At 40.0% G+C, this 22,980-nt stretch overlaps 1 protein-coding gene across 1 annotated transcript in view; it reads left to right on the forward strand.

Moving 5' to 3' along the window:
* Positions 1 to 18,085, forward strand: part of LOC140204210 (ribose-phosphate pyrophosphokinase 1) — a 41,478-nt gene extending 23,393 nt beyond the window's left edge. The window contains exons 4-7 of the mRNA XM_072270725.1: positions 2,014 to 2,138; positions 4,833 to 5,006; positions 9,337 to 9,496; positions 15,936 to 18,085. Coding sequence (XP_072126826.1) covers positions 2,014 to 2,138; positions 4,833 to 5,006; positions 9,337 to 9,496; positions 15,936 to 16,028 — 552 coding nt within the window. The 3' untranslated portion in view covers positions 16,029 to 18,085. The remainder of the gene's footprint in view (positions 1 to 2,013; positions 2,139 to 4,832; positions 5,007 to 9,336; positions 9,497 to 15,935) is intronic.
* Positions 18,086 to 22,980: the final 4,895 nt, after the last annotated feature.

Raw genomic sequence — 22,980 nt, forward strand, 5'->3', positions numbered from 1 at the left:
TACGCAACAGAAACGGAGACACAGATGCACGTTCTAGCTGGAAAACTTAAAAACTAACTGCGTCATCTGGGGTCTTCCCTTATATACCCGTGGTGCACATGTCATCACGTGACCTCACGTCGGCTGGAAAATTACATCAGGTGACCTCCAAAAGACCATTACATCATTCTCACAAAAAAAAAATCACCGATCTCCTTGAGGTATGTAACATCGCGGACCCATTCCTTTGCACGTCTTGGGTCATTTGCGGTTGGGAAGTAACACTCGAATTCTGTCGACAGCGAAGATAGGTGATCACGCACCAGCTGTGAGAAGGACGGTGCAGCCTCAGTCTCTCCCAAAATCCCAGTTAATTTTGGGAACATGTCAAATATGCACCTGTCCACTCACTGTCCCCACAGTTCCAGTTTGGCTTTGAAAGCAGATACTATATCAATCAGTTGTCATTCTCCCCTGAAGTGACAAAGTGAGTTCATTGAGCAGGTTGAAGATGTCAAATAAGCGAGTTTTGCTATCTACTCCTCATCACTGAAGTGTGCTGCCAGTGGTGACTTTTTTCCTCAAAGAAATCTCTGTAGTTGCTCTCTTAACTCAAAAACTCTGGCCAGGGCTTGCTTTCTTCTACCCCCGCCTCCCCCCAATAGCCACCTGACCACCTGACTTCAGTGTGTAAGAGAAGGCGTTTGTGCTCTGCATCCATTTCCTCATAAAGTTGCTCAAACAGACGTGAGTTAAGGGCTTTTGCTTTTCAACAACATCACTCAATACTCTGTTAAGATCAGGTGACATTTTTCGGCTAGCTAGCATTTCCCTGTGTGTGACACAGTGTGTAGACTGGCATTCAGGAGCAACCTCTTTGACTTGTGTAGTGAAACCACACTCGTTAAGCCGTTCCAACAGCTGTGCTCCGCTATGTCATCGATTCTTCTTGAAACTGGTAGCTGAAAGAGAAACCTGTGCCATCTTGTTAGCTGCAGCTTCTACCAACAGTTCACGGTACATGTCCTTGGCAGCAGGCAGAATCAATTCTTCACCAACAGTGAAAGGCTTCTTAGCCTTAACAATACAGCTAGCCACTAAGTATAACGCTCTCAGAGCAGCAGCATTTGTGGAGGTGGTGGCTCTCAGCACTTGCTTCCATCTCGCTTGCTCTCGTTTTCTCCGCTCAAAAAAACTCAACGGGTTTGTCTTTAAGCGCAGGGTGTTTGGACTCAAGGTTCCAAAGCAGTTTTGAGGGCTTCGTTGCCTCATTAGACAGCTTGTCTCCACATATCACACACAGGGGGCTTAGAGCTTGCAAGTCACTGGTCACAATAAAGCCATATTTTATGTACAACCTGTCATATTTTCTGTTAAAGGAAGCTTTTTTTTTTGCAGTCTCGGCCTCGGCTGTCTCTGTGTTATCATCATTAGGCCTTTAATGTCCCCTACCATCTCTTGCAACCAAACTCTCAAGTGAAGTTTTTTACTAATCGAGTAGTTGTAGGTTAATGACCGACTGATGACCTTGCGTGCATTCAAGTTCAACAGTGGGCGTGACAGGAAATGAGGAAAGGTGCAGCTGACTCATATCGTTTCATATCGCCAAATTATATTGTTTCCTCGCAGCCCGGTAGCACATTCTTCGTGGCCCAGTGGTTGGGGACCACTGCCCTAGGTAATTTCTAAAGTAAGTACAAGTTCGGCACAGCATTGTGTGCTGAAGGGCCTGTATTGTGCTGTAGTTTTTCTATGTTTGATCAGTGATTTTAACTTTCTATCCATGTTCCACTCACTAAACCTGTCTTTAGCATTTCAATGCTTACAGTAATACTATGAGACAAATGAGACAAAATGAGCTCTGATTAGCCAAAAAAAATGACCATTGGGTTTTTTAAAATTACTAATACTGCAGAGTACGGCAAGACAACCTGCAGAGTTTCTCCAAACAATACTGCTTGTTCGCCAGTTCACTCTGCCCTTACACGTCTGTGTGCATTACTTCATTTCCTTTTGATTCTTGTTCTCCCATAGGGTTTCTTTGATATTCCAGTAGATAACTTGTATGCTGAGCCAGCAGTACTTAAGTGGATTAAGGAAAACATCGCAGAGTGGAAAAACAGTATCATTGTATCTCCTGATGCTGGTGGAGCAAAGAGGTGAGTGATTGGAAGAGGGCAGATGATTCAACTTACGATACACATATTTTCAGATCAGTGGTTTAATACCTACCCTAATTCACTTTCCATTGTGGAAATGCTCCTATTTGAAATCAGGAGTGTTACTGTAAACCAACCTTGTTTCAATTCTTTTTTGGCATTTGGTAAATTGGTAGAATGAATCTTTACTATAAAACTACAACCGCACTACAAACTACCTTCAATCATGTTCTGCAATGTGATGTGGCTTCATTTTATAAATTAGTATCTTGAGTTGAATTTTGTATTGAATTAAATTGTGTAGCTTTTTTCCTGTAGAAAGGAATTCATTCAACCTTTTTACATTAACAAATAGGTGATAATTTAAAATTGCTTTTTCTCATACTTTTTTCAAATTTTGCATTGTAATTATTTTGGGGAGTGCACTTTTTCTGCTAGATATTCAATGTTTCATGTCTTCCAAAGTCCTGAGTTTTTGATAAAGTTGTGTTATTGGAGTGTATTGTAAACCTTTCTGTGGCTTCCAGTTAAGTCGGATGTGTTTCTTTTTAAATTAGTTGGTTTGCTGCTGTCCATTAACTGGCATTGACTTCCCCCTTTCTTTTCCATGAACTGTATCTTCAATCCAATAAAAATGACAATGAATGTGCATTCTCTAGTATTCCCAGTTTTCAAAGAGCATCTGGATTTAACCTGCTACATCCTTCTCAGAAATTGATTGACATTTTGTTCGAATGCTAAGCAATATCAGCATTGTCAAGCTATGGACTTCAACTCTGGGTCTCCCTCTATTCCCCATTTGCTTCCTAAAATAACTTATCCAAATAATTTCTATATAACCATTTGCATGGAACTTATTTACTTGTGCACATTCTGTCTATCGGTCAGGATGAGGTTTCTGTTTTTTTAATTGTATAATAATTTTCATTACTGTTATCAATTCTATTAATGGTAATTTTTGCAGATCTTTGTGCAATTTTGGTGTGTGGTTTAAGGTCAAAGATGAAAGCAATGCAAAGTCCATTGCCTCTTTAGATTATACCAATCCATTTTCAAGACTACCTAGATTAACATCGCCTTTCACTTTAGCCTTGACAAATCTGCATTTAATTCTGGCCACCATTTATGAAATTCTCTTAAAATCATTGTTCACTTTCTTTTTAATAAGAGTTACACATACCAGGATTGGGTTCCTATTATATTTTACATAATGATTCCAAGCCAATTCTTTCACCACAAGAGTTGCCAAGCTGGGATGTACTTTATTGGATATAGGTATCCTTTAGTTTATGTAGGAGTTGCATTCCTGGAAAATATTGCACTAATCAAAAATGCAGTTCTCTTTGGTTTCAAGTAATAGCATTGATTGTGTTTCAGAGTGCAAGAGTTTTGATTGAAAATATCTAACTCCTAAAATTACGTCAGTGCCAGTACCTGAATAATAAAGTATTCATTTCATAGTTATACAGCACAGAAATAGGTTTTTTAGCCTAATGCATTCATGCTTACCAATGTGCTTTCTTGTCCTATTTCCCTGCATTTGGCCCATATCCCGCTCAAAAAGTTCCTATGCATGAACCTGTGCAAGTGTCTTTTAAACACCGTAATTGTACTTGCCTGCATCATTTACAGTGGTAGCTCATTCCATATGCTCTTTCTACCTCATTTCCTCAGTATGTAAAAATGCCCTTGGGGTTTCCTTCGAGTCTTTACCTTGTTGCCCTAAATCCAAACCCTAATCCAAATAGTTTTAGACTCCCCTACCCTGGAAAGAAAATTGTTCACGTACCTTATCTATGCCCATCAGGTTTTTATAAGTCTCTACGAGGCCATCCTTTGCTTCAGAGAACACAGTCCCAGTCTAGCCATTCTGTCCTTGGGACCCAAGCTTACCAGTCCCAGCAAATGTCCTTATCAATATTTTCTGCATCCCCTCCAACTTGATCAGTCCTTCCTATCATGGTGATCAGAATTGCACACAATATTTGAGGTACAGTCTCGCCAACATCCTGCAAACTACAAACTATTCACTTCCTGTCCGAATGAAGGTACGTATGCCACAGGCCTCCACCACCTTACTCATTTTCAGGAATCCATGTATTTGTATTACAATATTAATCAAAACCTGAGGTTATGAAAACAAACATTAAGGATGTTCACCAGGTGGGAGCATAGAAGATGTTACTCTCCCAGTTTATTCCAACCTGCTTTCTTCACTTTGCTGATATTGGCTCCCTCTCCTTGCCTCGCCTGCAGTAAACTCTGCAATTCCTTACCACCTACTCCCCTCTCTCTAAATGAGTTGCCATCAAATTAACAACTAAACAACTCTCCACTTAATGGCATTTCAATCGCTAAAGGCCCATAAAGCAAGATGTCTACCCTAAAGGCTCCTTGGATTATAGCAAAATTAATAAATTCTACATGATTGACAGAGACCAGTACATTCTAAAATCATGGAATAGATCTGCGGGCAGCTTCCGGGCTCACCGGTAATTTTTCTATCATTCCTAATTTTATCAGCATTGACTTTCAGCTAATTATTAAAATCATGAAGTTGAATAATGAGTTAGAACAAAACAAAAGCTTGGTAGGTTATTGTCATAATTGATGTTCACTTGCACATGTTTTTATGTTCAACCATAGAAAAGGAAGAGGATATCCTTAACAAATTTGCTTTCCTTCCAATTGTAGAGTTACGTCTATTGCTGACCGGCTGAATGTTGATTTTGCACTGATTCATAAGGAGCGTAAAAAAGCCAACGAAGTTGACAGAATGGTTTTGGTTGGTGATGTGAAGGATCGAGTAGCTATTCTTGTTGATGATATGGCAGACACCTGTGGCACAATTTGCCACGCTGCAGACAAGTGAGTTGCTGAATTATAGATTACAGAAATACCATGAAACACTCTTCCACTAAAGAAAATGGAAAACACAAAGAGATTCTGCAAATGCTAGAAGTTTAGAGCAACAAACAAAACGCTCCAAGAATTCAGCTGGCCAGGCAGCATCTATGCAGAGGAATAAGCAGTTGATGTTTCAAGCTAAAACCCTGGAAATAAAGGGGAAAGAAGCCAGAATAAAAAGATTGGGGAGGGGGTGGAGGAGGTGACCATCCTCCAGTGACCACCCATTTCAGTATGACTTACCATGGCATTCCTATGCCAACGCTAGACCGAGGAGCAGAATTAGGCTATTTGGGCCATCATGCTTTTTCCGCCATTCCATCGTAGCTGATTTATTATCCCTTTCAAATCTATTCTCCTGCTGTCTCCTTGTAACCTTTGATAGGTTTTTCTTTAATAAGGGTGTCAATCTCCACCTTAAAATATCCAATGGCTTGGCCTGTACTGCCATCTGTGGCAAAGAATTCCTCAGATTCACCTCCCTCTTGCTAAAGAAATTTTTTCTCATCTCTGTTCTAAGTGGATGACCCTCAATTCTGAGACTGCCCTCTGGTCCTCGACTTTCCTCACTATAGGAAACATCCTCTCCACATCCATTTTATTCAGACCTTTCAATATTGGATAGATTTTAATGAGATTCTCCTCCCCTCAAATAAACTCCAGCAAGTGCAGGCTCAGAGCCATCAAATGCTGCTCATATGTTGACCCTTCTTTCCTGGGATCATTCTCATGAATTTTCTCTACTCTCTCCAATGCCAGCATCCTTTCTTAGATAAAGGGGCTCAGAACTGCTCACAGTACTCAAGTGCAGTGTGACTAATACTGTAATGCTGGGGTTTTACATCCTTGCTTTTGTATTCTAGTCATTGCAAAATGAATGCTAAAATTGCATGTGCCTTTTTTTTTTACCACCGACTCACCCTGCAGGTTAACTTTTTGGGAATCATGCACGAGGACTCCCAAGTCCCTTTGCACCTCTGATTTTTCACTTTCCTACGTTAGTTTCCATCTGATAGTTCTTTGCCCATTCCTCTAATCTAAGACTTTCTGCAGACACACTGCTTCCTCAACACTATCTTTGTATCTTCCAGCTATCTTTGTATCATCTGCGCAAAACCATCAGTTCCTTCATCCAAATTACTATTTCCTCAAAGAATTCCAACAGGTTTGTCAAGCGCCATTTCCCCCTAAGGAAACCATGCTGACTTTGGCTTATTTCATGATGTTCCTCCAAGTACCCCGAATCCTCATCCTTAATAAATCCAAGATCTTTCCAACCACTGAAGTCAGCCTATGATGTAGTTTCTTTTGTCTCCCTCACTTCTTATGCAAGGAACATACCTCTACTTTCAGATCCTTTCTCAACACACTGGCTATGTACTAACAAAAACGTACTGGAAACTTCCTTGATATGTCATTCACCCGATCAGAGACATCCTTGACCCTGGCACCTGGAAGGTAACCTACCATCTGGGTATCTCCTTCACATCCTCAGAATCTCCTATCTGCTCCTGTAATCATAGAATTCCCTATCACTGCTGCACCTCAAGTTAAAAACACTAACTCTGTATTGATAAAAATTACTAGAAACTTACTTTCTTGGAACCGCTGCCTGAGCTTGCCAAAGCCAGACCACTCTAACACTACCGCAGCCCAACAATGGCCATTCCGCTAACGCCTCCTTTTTATTGGCCCCATGTTGATTGCTGCCTACCGAGGGGGTGGGGCTCTCTTCAAACCTCGTGCTGCATCACCAACAAACAACCTCTTTCCACCCACAGAGGTAAAAAAAAAAAAAAAAAAACATGTCCATGTCCTCGTCCACTGTCACGGTTAAGCCACCCTCAGGCTAGAGGAGCAGCTCCTAATTCCATTGGGAAAGCCTGCCTTCTGCAGTCTGACTCCCCTCTTACTCTCTCCCTTTCTGCAATGTTCTGTTTGCTCTACTATCAGATTCCTCCTTCGTCAGCCCTTTACCTGTACCTCTTCTTACCTCCCAGCTTATTTCTTCTCGCCTTCCTCCTCACCTGGTTTCACCTATCACTTGGTAGCTTTTACTACTTTACTTCCCCTTTTGAGTTCTAATGAATGGTCTCAGTCCAAAATGTCAACTATTTACTTCTCTCCAGAGAAAATGAAAGCTGCTTTACTGGAGCAATACCAATCCTCATTTTCTACTTTAAATCAATGGTATGGTACCTTATAGTTCACTTCTATTGGAGCATACATGAATGAATGGTTGGGATCATTATTGTCTGTGTATGGTTTTATTTTTTTATATATACGCACGCGCGCGCGCACACACACACACACATACTCTCGATCTCTCCCTAAAAGGCATAAAGTTGAAGATTACACATTTCTTTAATACTTTAAGCAAGATTACTTTATTTCCATCTTTTAGAGTTTCAAAATACCAAAAAAGGAAAGGGGCCCAAAGCAAAAGTTTGGGCACCCTGCATGGTCAGTACTTAGTAACACCCCTTTTGGCAAGTATCACAGCTTTTAAACGCTTTCTATAGCCAGCTAAGAGTATTTCAATTCTTGTTTGGGGGATTTTCACCCATTCTTCCTTGCAAAAGGCTTCTAGTTCTGTGAGATTTTTGGGCCGTCTTGCGTGCACTGCTCTTTTGAGGTCTATCCACAGATCTTCGATGATGTTTAGGTGAGGGGATTGTGAGGGCCACGGCAAAACCTTCAGCTTGTGCCTCTTGAGGTAGTGCATTGTGGATTTTGAGGTGTGTTTAGGATTATTATCCTGTTGTAGAAGCCATCCTCTTTTCACCTTCAGCTTTTTTTTACAGACGGTGTGATATTTGCTGATATTTAATTGAATTCATTCTTCCCTCTAGCAGTGAAATGTTCCCCATGCCACTGGCTGCAACACATGCCCATAGCATGATCGATCCACCCCCCGTGCTTAACAGTTGGAGAGGTTTTTTTTCATGAAATTCTGCACCCTTTTTTCTCCAAACATACCTTTGCTCATTGTGACCAGAAAGTTCTATTTTAACTTCATCAGTCCATAGGACTTGTTTCCAAAATGCATCAGGCTTGTTTAGATTTCCCTTTGCAAACTTCTGACGCTGAATTTTGTGGTGAGGACGCAGGAAAGGTTTTCTTCTGATGACTGTTCCATGAAGGTCATATTTATGCAGGTGTCTCTGCACAGTGGAACAGTGCACCACCACTCCAGAGTCTGCTAAATCTTCCTGAAGGTCTTTTGCAGTCAAACGGGGGTTTTGATTCGCCTTTCTAGCAATCCTACGAGCAGTTCTCTCGGAAAGTTTTCTTGGTCTTCCAGACCTCAACTTGACCTCCACCATTCCTGTTAACTGCCATTTCTTAATTACATTACAAACTGAGGAAATGGCTACCTGAAAACACTCTGCTATCTTTTTATAGCCTTCTCCTGCTTTCTGGGTGTCATTTATTTTAATTTTCTGAGTGCTAAGCAGCTGCTTAGAGGAGCCCATGGCTGCTGATTGTTGAGACAAGGTTTGAGGAGTCAGGGTATTTATAAAGCTTTGAAATTTGCATCACCTGGCCTTTCCCAATGATGACTGTGAACAAGCTATAGCTCTAACAAGCTAATTAAGGTCTGAGACCTTGGTAAAAGTTATCTGAGAGCTCAAATCTCTTGGGGTGCCCAAACTTTTGCATGGTGCTCCTTTCCTTTTTTTTCCAGTATAAAATTGTACAAAACAAAAATAATTCACTAACCTTGCTTAAAATGTTGAAAAGAATGTTTCATCTTTAAGTTTGACTTTTTGGAGATCAGTTTATCTTCTACTCACTTAACTATTCACAGTAACAGAAATTTTGACCAGGGGTGCCCAAACTTTTACGTGCCACTGTGTGTGTTTGTGTGTTTATTTGTTCACTAAACTACCTGGTTCTAAAAATTATCTGAAGATAGTTTCGCATTTGCCTTTTTGAAATACTTATTCTTTTATAAATTGATGCCTTATGAAAGGATCCTTTCATTTGTAAGGTATTTAATAAATGGGCATCTTGGTGGGCATGGATGAGTTGAGCCAAAGGGCCTGTTTCCTTTCTGAATGGCTATAGCAGTCTGTAAAACCTGCTAGTTGAAGTGCTTTTGCATTTGGTGGGAGGAGGGGGTGATGGAATCAGTTAAGTTGTTCAGGAATACTGGAACTGTCCAGTATTTTTAACTTGTAATAATAGATTTAAAAAAATTTTCCTGTGATTGGAGTGAAGTGTATAAAAGCAGCAGAATGAAAAGAATAGAAGCTTAGATTCTGATTTGATATATTTAACATCACAGGTTGCTCTCTGCTGGAGCTACCAGAGTCTATGCTATTCTCACGCATGGAATCTTTTCTGGTCCTGCTATCTCTCGCATCAACAATGCATGCTTTGAAGCTGTGGTAGTTACAAATACAATCCCTCAAGAAGACAAAATGAAAACCTGTCCTAAAATACAGGTAGGTGAAAGAAGAATTTGCTACAGGGAACATTTGTTCAAGTGTATAGATCTGGAACGGTGCTTGATCTTGATTGATGCTTAAGCTTGATCAATTAGAACCACTAATCTATGGCTACTAACACTAATTTGTTTATTTTTTCCCCTGGGTTTTCTTTTATAAATTGCAGGCTGTTGTATGAGAAGAAATGAAGTACTGCCCAGCATTCTCAAAATATGATGGCAACTGGCTTTTAAAACTTGGGGTGTGCAATATTACTTAAACTTCGTGAGCAAAATGTAATTTATAGTTTTCAGATTAATACCAAATTGGGAGGGATATCCTCTATTCAGCAGAGAAGATTACCATCAATAAATTAGAAATATTGGCAGAGAGGTCACAATTGGCAAATTTCAACATGTAAGGTTTCATTGAGTTTAAAAAAAAAGGCTGGAAGACATGTGAATATAGTGAATTCTGGTTAATTAGGGCAGCTGCTTATTTGGGACAACTCTTAAAGAATGAAAGTTAATTGGGGGAAAAGCCAGGATTCCCTTTGTTTGGGACACTGTGCTGCTTAATTGAGACAGGATACTGTTGCCAAACAGTTTCTAACTAGCGTCAGATGTGTGCATTTGTGTGGCCATTAGACACTACACCATGTTTAGCATGAACCATTTTTAAATAGTGTTAGTCGCATCTGCTTGTGTTCAAAATTTTGTAACTGATACTGTGAAATAAGCGTAAATCGGAGCAACATACACAAAATGCTGGAAGAACTCAATAGGTCAGGCAGTATCCATGGAAATGAACAAACAGTTTACGTTTCAGATGAAGACCCTTCTTCAGAACTGGAAAGGCAGGAGGAAGAGGGAATAAAAGGTGGCGGGATGGAAAGGAGGATAACTAGAAGGTGAAAGCCAGGTGGGTAGGAAAGGTAAAGGGCAGGAGAAGAAGGAATCTGATAGGAGAGGAGAGTGGGCCATGGGAGAAAGGGAAGGTAAAGGAGCAGCAGGTGGAGGTGATAGGCAGGTGAGAAGGTTAAGAGGCCATGATGAGGAATAGAAGAAGAGGGGAGGGAGAGGTTTTTTTTTTTAACCGGAAGGAGAAATTAATAGTCATCATCAAGTTGAAGGCTACTCAGATGGAGTGTAAGGTGTTGCTCCTCCACTGTGAGAGTGACCTCATTGTGGCATAAGGGAATGCCACGGACCGACATGTAACTTGAATGGATATTAGAATTGAAATGTTAGGACACTGGGAAGTTCTGCTTTTTGGTGGGTGGAGCAGACAGAGGTGCTTGACAAAGCAGTCCCCCAATTTACGATGGGTCTCAACAACGTGGAGAAGGCCACTTCAGGAGCACCGGATACAATAGACGATCCCGGCAGATTCACGGGTGAAGTGCTGCCTTACCTGGAAGGACTGTTTGGGATACTGAATGGAAGTGAGGGAGGAGGTGAATGGGCAGGTGTAGCACTTAGGCTGCTTGCGGGGATAACTGCTGGAAGGGATGTTAGTGGGGAGGGACAAATGGACAAGGGAATCATAGGGAGCGATCCCTGCAGGAAGGTGGGGGGGTGTGGGCAAAGACGTGTTTAATGGTAAGATCCCTCTGAAGATGGCAGAAGTTGTGGAAAATGTGTTAGATGTGAAGGCTCATGGAGATGCGGGTGAGGGTGAGGTGGTGAACAAAGGGAGGCCCAGTTCTTTGAAGGATGAAGACTGAAAGGGAAAGCCTTGTTCTGGGAACAGATGTGGCGGAGAAGGAAGTGAGTAAAAGGAAGCGCATTTTTACAGGAGACACTGGGAAGAAGTATAGTCAAGATAGCCTTCAGAATTGGTAGGTTTATAAATGATGTTGATCAACAGTTTGTCTCCAGGGATGGAGACAAAGAGATCGAGAAAGGGGGAAGGAGGTGTTAGAAATGGGCCAAGTGAATTTAATGGTAGGGTGAAAGTTGGAGGCAGAGTTGATGAAATTAACAAGCTCAGTATGAGTGCATGAGGCAGCACCAATACAGTTGTCAATGTATTAGAGAAAGCATTGGGGAACATTACCAGGGAAGGCTTGGGAGATTGATTGTAGCCAGTGAAAAGGCTGGCATGGCTAGGATTCTTGCGGGTGCTCATGCTACCCCTCGAGTATTGAGAAGTGGAAGGAGCCAAATGAAAATTTGTCGAGGGTGAGGTTCTGCTAGAAGGAGGAGGGTGATGGAGGATAGATGATTAATTCCTCTATTAGAAATTAACTATTGGAAACTAATAATTTTATTTTATAGTACTAACTTGTCCTGTATATCATTCAAATACATAATCTGTTACTCAGTTAAATGATTGTTTGTCTTTTTCATGCTTTTTTAACTTTCCATGAAACTTCAGCTAATTGGGGCAACTGTTTAATTGGGCCAAAAGGTACTGGTCCTGATGTGTCCCAATTAACCAGAATCCATTGTTGCTGCAGTAAAGGGATTCTTTGTATATTTTTTGGGAGATCTGGCATTGCTTGTAAGGCTGACATTCTCCAATCTCAGTGGTCTTCAAAAGATCTTTCAAGCCACCTTCTTAAACCTCTGCATTTCATCTTGTGAAGGGAAAAAACTGATTCTGCATGATTCCCGTCATTAAGTTGTTCGTTTTTAATATATAAGCATAAGGGTAATGAAGAGCACGTTACCTCGACAGAGATTGTCTTTTGAGTTTTCCCAGGGTGGGGTGGGAGAGGAGGGGCAGGAGACTTCTTACACAAAAGGGAATATAAATTATAAAGAGAAGAAGCAAGTTATTAAATTTGACAGAACACTTTAAAAATTCAATGTGTTTAAAAGGGGAGAAAGCTAAGCTAACCAGTATTGTAACTACAGATAGTTTCTGTGCATGTTTTAAAATAAGTGTCGGCCCTGTAGGAAGTTTAGTTTAGAGAATGAGAGAAATGCAAAGATTTTAAACAGGTATTTTCCATTAACCACACAGAGGATGCAAGCACTACCATAGAGCAAAATGATGAATTGGAAGGGAGGCAGAAGCCAGAGAAAATTGCCATCAAGTAGAGAATTGGTACTTCACAATTTGGAGCTGCAGACTATGTCCTTGCATTGTGATGGGTTTCATTTTAACGTCTTGAAAGAGTTGGCTAATGAGATTGATGCATTGGTATTAATTTTCTAAAGATTTTCAGATTCGGCTGATTACTGTCAGAAAATATGAAATGTATTCAAAAGGGCGGAGAACAGGCAGGAAACTATAGATAGATTCTGGTATTGTACGGGACGACTGGAAAATTGCAGATGTTACTCTGCTATTTAAGAAGGGTGGGAGGCAGTAGAAAAATAACTATAGACCTGATAACCTGACATCAGTGGTTGGGAAGTTGTTGGAATTGATTGTTAGGGATAAGATTATGGAGTACCTGGAGGCACATGACAAGATAGGCCAAAGCCAGCATGGATTCCTGAAATGAAACTTCTGCCTGACAAACCTACTGTAATTCTTTGAGGAAATTACAAGCAGGATAGACAAAGGAAATGCAGTAGACGTGGTGTTCTTAGATTTTCAGAAGGCCTTTGACAAGGTGCCGCACATGAGACTGCTTAGCAAGATGGAATTGCAGGGAAGTTACTAGTGTGGATGGAGCATTGGCTGGTCGGCAGAAAACAGAGTGGGAATAAAGGGGTCCTATTCTGGCTGGCTGCCAGTTACCAGGGGAGTTCCACAGGGGTCAGTGTTGGGACTGCTGCTTTTTACAATGTATATCAATGATTTGGACTGTGGTATTAATGGATTTGTGGCTAAATTTGCCGATCATACAAAGATAGGTGGAGGAGCGGATAGTTTTGAGAAAACAGACTTAGATAGTTTAGGGGAATGGGCAAAGAAGTGGCAAATGAAATGCAATGTTGGGAAGATGTGTGGTCATGCACTCTAGTGGAAAAAATAAACGGGCAGACTATTATTTAGATGGGGAAAGAATTCAAAATGCAGAGATGCAAAGGAACTTGGGAGGCCTTGTGCAAGATACCCTAAAGGTTAATCTCCAGGTTGAGTTGGTTGTGAAGAAGGTGAATGCAATGTTCGCATTTGTTTCTAGAGGTATAGAATATAAGAGCAGGGATGTGATATTGAGGCTCTGTAATGCAGGGGTCCCCAACCTTTTGTGCACTGCGGACCGGTTTAATATTGACAATATTCTTGCCGACCAGGAGGGGGAGTGGTGTTCAACTAGGGTTAAACTCACCTCAACAGGCCTTTTACAGTTTCTTTCACAACTTTCTCACTCCCAAATAAGGGACAAAAGTAGCAGTCAAATCCTGACGAAGGGTCCCAGCCCAAAACGTTGACTGTACCTCTTCCTATAGATACTGCCTGCCCTGCTGCGTTCACCAGCATTTTTCGTGAGTGTTGACAAGACAATTGTGTTTACCCCAAGAAAGACTACCATGACCATGAAGCCTTGCGCGGGCAGCTGTGTGCACACATGTGACGTGTACGTGCCGATTTCTTCCCCCCACACGCAAATCAGTCTTGGCTTAATCTTCCCGACTATACTGTACATACACTATTTCTACTTTAGGCTGTGTACTTATCATATTCCTGCTTTTACTATATGTTATTTTAGGTTTTGTGTTATTGGCATGATTTGGTATGTTATTTTTTGGGTCTGGGAACGCTGAAAAATTTTTCCCATATAAATTAATGGTAATTGTTTCTTCGCTTCATGCCATTTCGGCACGAAAAGTTCCATAGGAACGCTCTACCTTAGCGGGGGAAATACGGGACAAGTATGGGATAAAACAATTTAGCCCAATATATGGCAACCCTTGTTCAAGTTCAATAGTGCGTGACAGGGAATGAGGAAAGGTGCAGCTGACTCATCGTTTCCTCGTGGCATGGTAGCACATGCTCTGTGGCCTGGTACTGGTCCATGGCCCGGTGGTTGGGGACCTCTGCTATAATGCTGGTGGAGACCACACTTGGAGTATTGAGTAGTTTTGGCCTCCTTATTTTAGAAAAGGATATATTGACATTAGAGAAGGTTCAGAGAAGATTCACGAGAATGATTCCAGGAATAAAAGGGTTAGCATATGAGGAATATCTGGCAGTTCTTGGGCTATATTCCCTGGAGTTCAGGAGAATGAGGGGGGATCTCATAGAAACATTCCGAATGTTAAAAGGCCTGTACTGATTAGATATGGCAAAGTTATTTCCCATGGTGGGGATTCTAGGACAAAAGGGCACGACTTCAGGATTGAAGGACGGTCCTTTTAGAACTGAGATGTGGAGAAATTACTTTAGTCAGAGGGTGGTAAATCTGTGGAATTCGTTGCCACGAGTGGCTGTGGAGGCAAAGTCATTGGGTGTATTTAAGGCAGAGGTAGATAGGTTCTTGATTAGCCAGGGTATGGGGTGAAAGCAGGGGAGTGGGGATGACTGGAAGAATTGGATCAGCCCATGATTAAATGGTGGAGCAGACTTGATGAGCCAAATGGCCTACTGCTCCTATATCTTGTGGTCTTACAGTCTAACTACTGGCCAATTTTAGAAGCGATTACTAAAGATGTTGAGGGAAAATTCATGTTATTTGGGTAAAGTCAACTTGACTTTCTGAAAAAGTAATGTCTGATGAATTTATTTAAATGCTTTTGAGAAAGTAACATGCTATAGATAAAAGTGAACTAACTGGTAGCTGTATGAAGATTATCAGATAAAGTTGCTGCATTACATGTTATAAAATGGTATAAGAGGTGACTTTTCAATGTCGGTAGAAAATTGACAGACTGATCAACTGGAAGCAGAGAGGAGTCATTACTAGGTCTTTTCCTGAATGGATCACCACTTGCTACATCTTACCAAAGGGATTGGAGCTGGCGAAGGCTAATTTTTGTTCTCCATTCGTACATCTATATTGTGCATTCCACTAATGCTATCAATTTCAATGCTCTGACCAGTTGCATTCAGAAGAAACATTACCCAATTTTGTCTTGATTATCTCGTCTCGATGTCTTCTGCTCAAAATACTTCCTCCAATTTATTTTTAAAAAACCTTAATTTTGTCAGATCAGCCTCTGTTTTTAAGTAGGTAAAGCTGTGATGTTCAGCTTTCCCAGTGGGCTGATATGCTTGTTTGTTCTGAGCTGCTTATAAACCATATTACTATTAAATCTCCAATCATGAAGTGCTTTATGTTAACAAAACTATAGTGTATTGTGTACCAAGTAAATTTTTAAAAATCCTCTTGCATTGCTGAATATCATAATGTATTCCATGCTGTTTTCAACTAGTAAGCTTTGGGATGTAGATAACATACTCAAAAGTGCATAAGAGTAGTTTTTAAAACAATATTTTGGTTGGTAAAGTTCCCATAAGCTAATTGAGCTCAACTGTATGAACTTTTTAATATATAAAAGATTTCCAATTAATATTTGTAGCAAGACTTAATTAGAAACATCTTTTGTTCTCCTAGGTTATTGATATCTCCATGATACTTGCTGAAGCAATTAGAAGAACTCACAACGGAGAGTCTGTGTCCTATCTGTTCAGTCATGTTCCATTGTAATATTTACAATATCTGCCATTTCAATATTATTCTACCAAATTATTTTCTTTATCTTGCGTTCATGCATCAAATGATAAAAGGAGTTCTTCATTGCTACTTCGCATTGTAGTACACTTCTATCAGATCTGTCAGTGGAAAAAAAATAGTATTTTATATCCATCAATAGATTAGATATTTACAATTTAAAAACAGCAGCTGTGATTGGATTTAACAGGAAGGACATATTATATATCCCTCTTGATATTAAAAGGTGGAGAGTTCATTTGTTTTAAATTATGTTGGTATATTCCTACCTTTGTTACCATATTGCAACACATCTGCCACAATAGAAAGCTGCTGGTGTTTTACTTTGGCAGATTATTGTTGTTTTAGAAAACTGGAATAATTATTTTTGTGTCAATGTAACCTTCCTCATGTTATTTTCAAGTGATACCATTTGTGCTTGTATCAAAGAAACAATGTGTTCAAGCAAATTTTACATAGTTCCCATCTCAAACACTCAAAATGATGCAGAGAAAGCAGGGAATAACTTTGTTTTTATGCTGCCCTGTGCCTTATTAGAAATACAATAATTTCATAGTTACAAAATGGTTTTGCATGGTACTGATGCATTGCTTCTGAGATGTGACTGAATCGGCTTGAGCTTTCCCTCAATTATCTTCCAAAAAAAATTTCAGTGAATTGAAACCCTAGTGAGTATGACAGGCTTCTGAGGATTCCAGGCAAATGTGATTGGGCTAGACGAAAAATATTTTTAATGTGTTCAATATAGGATTGCATTTTGCTGCAAAATCCAGATATGGACAAACAAATTCTAACTTGTCCTTTGTTACAATTTATTTACTTGGCATCTTTATTCTTATTCTGTGTATGTTTTTGAACCTTGTATTTGGAAAAAACTTCTTTGTGTTGCAACATGATTATTTCTGTTCAACAAAGTCTTTTAATGGATGTAAAGAAATTAAATCCTTCAAGTTGCTTACACTTGGACCATGGAAGTAGAAAATTTACTTTGCTCCTTGTTTAACAGTAAGCTATAATGCTGATATATTTTTCCAATAACAGTGCAGCTTTTGCAGGAATGAATTTGTGAATTCATGCACTGGCCATCCTGGAAAAATATCTTTTTGGCATTTTATAAGATGTGATTGTCCAAAATTTTGAATGCACACAACCTTAAATTATTGATATTTCAGTTGCAAGTTAGAAATTTGGAGTTTCACATTTTGAGGACGAGAATCCAGTTCATAAGGATATGAAAGTATACTTGTTACTTCTCCGAAATGAAAGCTGAAATGAGTGAATACACCAAATGAACGGTGGCTCATAGGCACCCTAATGGATGAGGGGTGCCTAAACTTGTCAGATTAGGCCATGTTGAAAGTACATTTCTCTTGTCATGTTTTACTTGAAATAGCATTGCTAGACAAGATGAGAAAACTGGATTGCTAAAAGTCAGATGTGTGTATACTGTCTAAACTACATGTTTTCCACTACAAGAACACTGAAAGCAATTAATTCATAATTTCTATTTATCTAGGGTGACATTAATATACTAATTTATCCAAATTTGGGTCATCAGATGTTAAAGTGGAAAACAAGGAGAAAATGTATCAGTAATGCAGTTATTGATATTACGCATAGTGTTGTTGGTTCATTCTGGGTTCTGCTCATAAACTGGCCCCAAGTTTCCTCTTCTTTTGGATTCTCTTCTGCTGTTCAGGTCTCCAGCAGATGACCTCTGCTCGTCTGTGAAATTCAAAAGAAACATTTTGCTCCAGGAGACTGATTTCGCATGAGCAATGTTTTTGGCTGGTGTTCAGATTGGAATTGTCTCATTTGTAAATACAATTCAAATATCTGACATCTGTGCTTAGAAATTTGTTTAAATCATTTTGAACATGGCAAATAATCCTATCCAGTTATGTTAGGATAGTTCTACACATTAAAATAAAATCTGCAACTGTTTGGTTTTTACATTGTTTTCTATAGCATAGAGAAAGCTGAAGGCTTTTTACATTTTCAATTATGTGTAATAATAAATGTGATGACTGTTACTTTTGATGTGCCAGTGTCCTCAGTTTCTCTTCGCCCACTCCACTGGGTTTGAAAATACAGTTGATCCCTCTTTTTCACTCACCACAACCATATTATTGTAGCTCAATCGATACTCCTTGTCAAGTGGCCTACCTTGTCATGGATATGTTGAGCTTATTGAGCATTGTTGGAGTGTACCCTTGCAGTCAAATGAAGAGTATTTCACCACATTCCAGACTTGCACCTTTTGTAGATGGAAAGGCTTTGGCATGCTGGGTAGCAAGTTTCTCATTGCAGGATAACTCGGTTCTTGGAATCACAATACTTATATTGAGATCCAGTGGAGTTTCTGGTCATTGGTAAACCTGTCACATAATGTTAATGGGAGACAGAACAACAGATCATTCTGTCACTGTCTTAAGCATGTTTGTGGCATGACTATTTGCAACTTCCAAACCTATGCCTCCAAGTAGGCATAGACTGACTCATTTTGAGTCATGAAATCATTTATTGTGCGATTGTTAGTATACATCCAACTTGTATTACCCATCTTCAATTTCTTTCAAACACCCGAGCAACTGGAACAAAAAGGATCTAGTGCTTTCCCAGTATATATGATGAACAAACTCTTCTTGGGCTTCCAGCCAGTTCAGGTTTTGATTATAGCGGATATTTTGATAACAGATCTACCAACTTCATCAGGGATGATGCCTGGGCATGTCTACTCTGGTGGTATTTATACCCTGTAGTCCAATTCTCCTGGTTGGTTAGTCCTCATCCAGTCAGGCTTCTGTACTCCAGCCTTGTTTACAATTGAATTCCAGTTCTTTCTTGGAGTGAGACCTTTGTTAAAATTCATTTCCTCTGGTTTTATTTCAATGGCTTCCTTTACCTGAACAACTACTACGATGAACTCTACAATGATTTATTCTACAACCACCCTGAGCGTATTCCAGGTATTGACTGAAACCATTGGTTTGTTTTTGATGTGATTGAAACTTGAAGATTTGCTTGGAGTCCTTATAACAAAAGGAGGTCCAAATGTATTTTAGAAATTAGAACAGTTGCCCTATTTCTAACCAAGTGTCTACATTCCCAAGCCATTACATATTGTTAACTTAGAAAACATTTGAATATCATGAATGTTAAAGCAATGACCACAGGGATTATTAACTCAAAATGCTGAAAATACTACGCAGATTAAGTGGCACCTTGACCTGCATAGTGTGTAACAATGAACACAGTGAAAGTTGGAACCAATGTTGTTGAAATGGTTTATGTTTCAGGAAAGAGTATGACATTAGTATGGACAGAAAAGCATAGGAAAAGATTTGAACAGTGAGAGGATGAGTTTTTAGTATTAATGACCTAAATGTTCAAATTAACTGCTTTACTTCATTTGTATTTATCTGCTGCTCAATGTTCTGGATTCCAATTACCACCATATAGAATGAAGTTTTCAGGATAACCCTTCAGAGATTGGGCTTTGGTGAGTAAAGTCAGTAGAGCGGGAACAGCTGTTCCAATTTGCCTGCCAAAGCAACAGGTCCACAGCAGATGATATCTCATTTGCTCTTTACACAACCCTAGTACATCTGGACAGCAAGGGTGCATACATCAGGATGCTCTTTATTGATTACAACTCAGCATTTAATACCATCAACCCCTCAAAACTAATAGGAAACTCCAAGACCTGCGCTTCAATATGTCCCTTGTGCAATTGAATCCTGGATTTCCTCCAATTGCAGACCACAGTCAGTTTGCATTGGCAAAAGCATCTCCAATCTCCATCAGCACAGGTGCAGCACTGGAATATGTGTTTAGCCCCCTTTGCTACTTGCTTTACACCTATGACTGGCTAAGTACTGCTCTGACAGCACATACAAGTTTGCTGATGACACCACTGTTGTGAGCTGTTTCAAAGGGGGTGATGAATGAGCATATAGGAGGGAGACTGAAAATTTGGCTGAGTGGTGGTGTACTAACAACCTCTCAATGTCAATAAGACCAAGGAACTGATTGTGGACTTCAGGAGAGGGAAACGAGGTTCATGCGCCAGTACTCATCAGAGAATCAGAGGTGGAGAGAGTCAGTAACTTCAAATTCCTGGGTGTCACCATCTCAGAGGACCTATCCTGGACAGTTTGTAAAAAAAAAATATATAATTTCAAAGAAAGCATGACAGCACCCCTACTTTGGCGGGAGTCTGGAGATTTGGCATGTCATCAAAAACCTTGACAAACTTTTGTAGATGTGTGGTGGAAAGTGTGCTGACTGACTGCATTATGCCATGGTATGGGAACTCTAATGCCTTTGAGTGGAAAATCCTACAAAAGGTAGTGGATTTGGCCTAATACATCATGGGTAATGCCTTCCAACCATTCAGCACATCTACATTAAAAGCGGCATCCATCATCAAAGATCCTCACCACCCAGGCCATGCTATTTTCTCACTGCTGCCATAAGGAAGAAGGTACAAATACCCCAGGACTTGGACCTCCAGGTTCAAGAACAGTTGCTACCCCCTCAACCACCAGGCAACTGGGATAACTACAGTCATTCTATTTCTTGTGTTCACACAACTAATGGTCTCGCTTTCAGGACTCTATATTGTTGTTTCATGCTATTGTTATTTATTTATATTTGCATTTGCACAGTTTGTTGTTCATTGAACCTGTTCTATAGATTGCCAAGTATGCCCAAAGGAAAAAGAATCTCAGGGTTGTATGCAGAAATGAATGTACTCCAATAATAAATTTTACTTTGACTTACTTTGGGAAGCTTTGAGAAACAGATGGGTTTCGGAATAAAGACAATCAGAAGGAGTAAAAACTACTCAAAATGTCCTTGGCAGGTAGACTTAGCAAACTAAAAGGTATTTTATAAACATGGAGTTAGGAGGGCAGGACCACTCATAGCCAAAAGAGGGAATGGCTGAAATCCTAAATGAATACTTCAGTTGGGACTTCCATAGATACACAGGGGAGTGTATCCTAACTGGGTGCATCACACCTGGTATGGAAACACCAATGCCCTGCAATGGAAAAGGCTAACGAAAGTCTTGATGCTACCCAGTCCACAGGCAATGCGCTACCATTAGAAGGTGTGTATCATCAAAGACCCTACCATCCAGGCCATTCCTTCTCACTATTACCATCAGGCTCCTGAACCAGCATGGATAACTTTAATCACCACCATTCTGAACTCATTCAACAACCAACACTCACTTTTGATGACCCTTGTCAATACTACTTGTTTATTTGCACAGTTTTTTCCCCTTTGGATGTTTGTCAGTCTTTATGTATTGTTTCTCATAAAATTCTATTGTATTTCTGAAACTTTGTGAAGTTTACATATGCACTTTGATAATAAATTTACTTTGAACATGTTGCCTTTGCCAGTTTTCACACATACCCCACTGCTAAAACCTTCACAAATCCCTGTACTTTCAAACTGTTCAAAATGGATGAAGTACAGTTTCTTAATTTGTTTGACTGAAATTTTGTTTGATTTCTAACTCAGGCTGATTCAATGTTCTGCCAATCTAGATCAAATTAGCATTGCAAATCTTGACAGCCTGCACCTCTTTACTGAGCTCCAGATCCATATCATGGGACATGATAATAACCACACACTTCTGCCTCTAATAAATTGCATACCTCACCCCTCTGCTGAAACAGCTATACTCAATGTTCCAATCCTGATATGGGTATTTGAATCAGATTACATGATCTATATGAGATCCTTGCAGATGGGCTAGATTGGATTCTAGAAAACGAAGGGTACTGGTGTTGTTCTGAGTAGAGATCAGTAATCAGCAGTGTTCCATCAGGGTCGGTGCTGGGATGTATAGGAATGGTAATTGAATAATCAGCACAACTCCTATGACATTTACAATAATGCTGCTGACACCACTGTTATTTGTAGAATCACAGACAGTGGTGGGGAGGCTTACAGCAATGAGCGTTCAGCTGGTGTGTGGTGTTGCAAAAACAATCTCATGCTCAGTGTAAACAAGACCAAGAAGCTGACCAGCCTTCAGAAAAGGGAAGTCGGGAGAACATGCCAGTTCTCTTTTAGGAATCAACAGTGGAAAGAGTAAGCAGCTTCAAGTTCCTGGTTATTGAATGGTTCCCTGACATCAAGTTGGATTCTTGACCCTACAATCTAGCTTGTTATGATATTGCATCTGCAGTGTATTTTTTCTGTAGCTGTTGCACCTTATTCTGCATTCTGTTATTGTTTTACCTTGTACTTGCTCAATGTACTGTGTAATCATTTGATCTGTATGACCAATGTGCAAGGCAAACTTTTCACTGTATCTCAATACATGTAACAATAAAAGTTGATTCCAATACAAAGAAGGCATACCAGTGGCTCTACTTCATTAGCAGCTTGAGATTTGGTATGTTACCAAAGACTCTTGTAAATTTCATAGATGTACAGTGGAGAGTATTCTGACTGGCTGCATCATAGCCTTGTATGGAGTTTCCAGTGCACAGTATTGCAGGAGGCCACTCTCCCATCAAGGGGGCAACTCTCCCCATCATCAATGTGCCTCAAGAAGGCAGCTGCATGTGGACACTCAGCATCTGGGACATGCCCTCTTCTTGTTACTAATTCTGATTCTAATGATTTGGGCAAAAATGTAGTTTGCATTCAACACAAAACTGGCAGAGTTGTAGATAATGAAGATGTTTGTTGAAGGATACAGAAGGATATGGACCAGTTGGAAAAGGGAGGTAGTTTAATTCAAACAAGTGTGAGGTGTTGTAATTTGGAAAGTTAAATATAAGAGAAAAGTATACAGTAAATGACAAGACTCTTATGAGCATTGATGTACAGTGGGATCTTGAGCTACATGTCCATAGCTCCCTCAAAAAGGCAACAAAAGTAGATAGGGTGGCAAGGAAGC

The sequence above is a fragment of the Mobula birostris genome, chromosome 10, assembly GCF_030028105.1.
Source record: "Mobula birostris isolate sMobBir1 chromosome 10, sMobBir1.hap1, whole genome shotgun sequence".
Lineage (NCBI taxonomy): Eukaryota > Metazoa > Chordata > Chondrichthyes > Myliobatiformes > Myliobatidae > Mobula > Mobula birostris.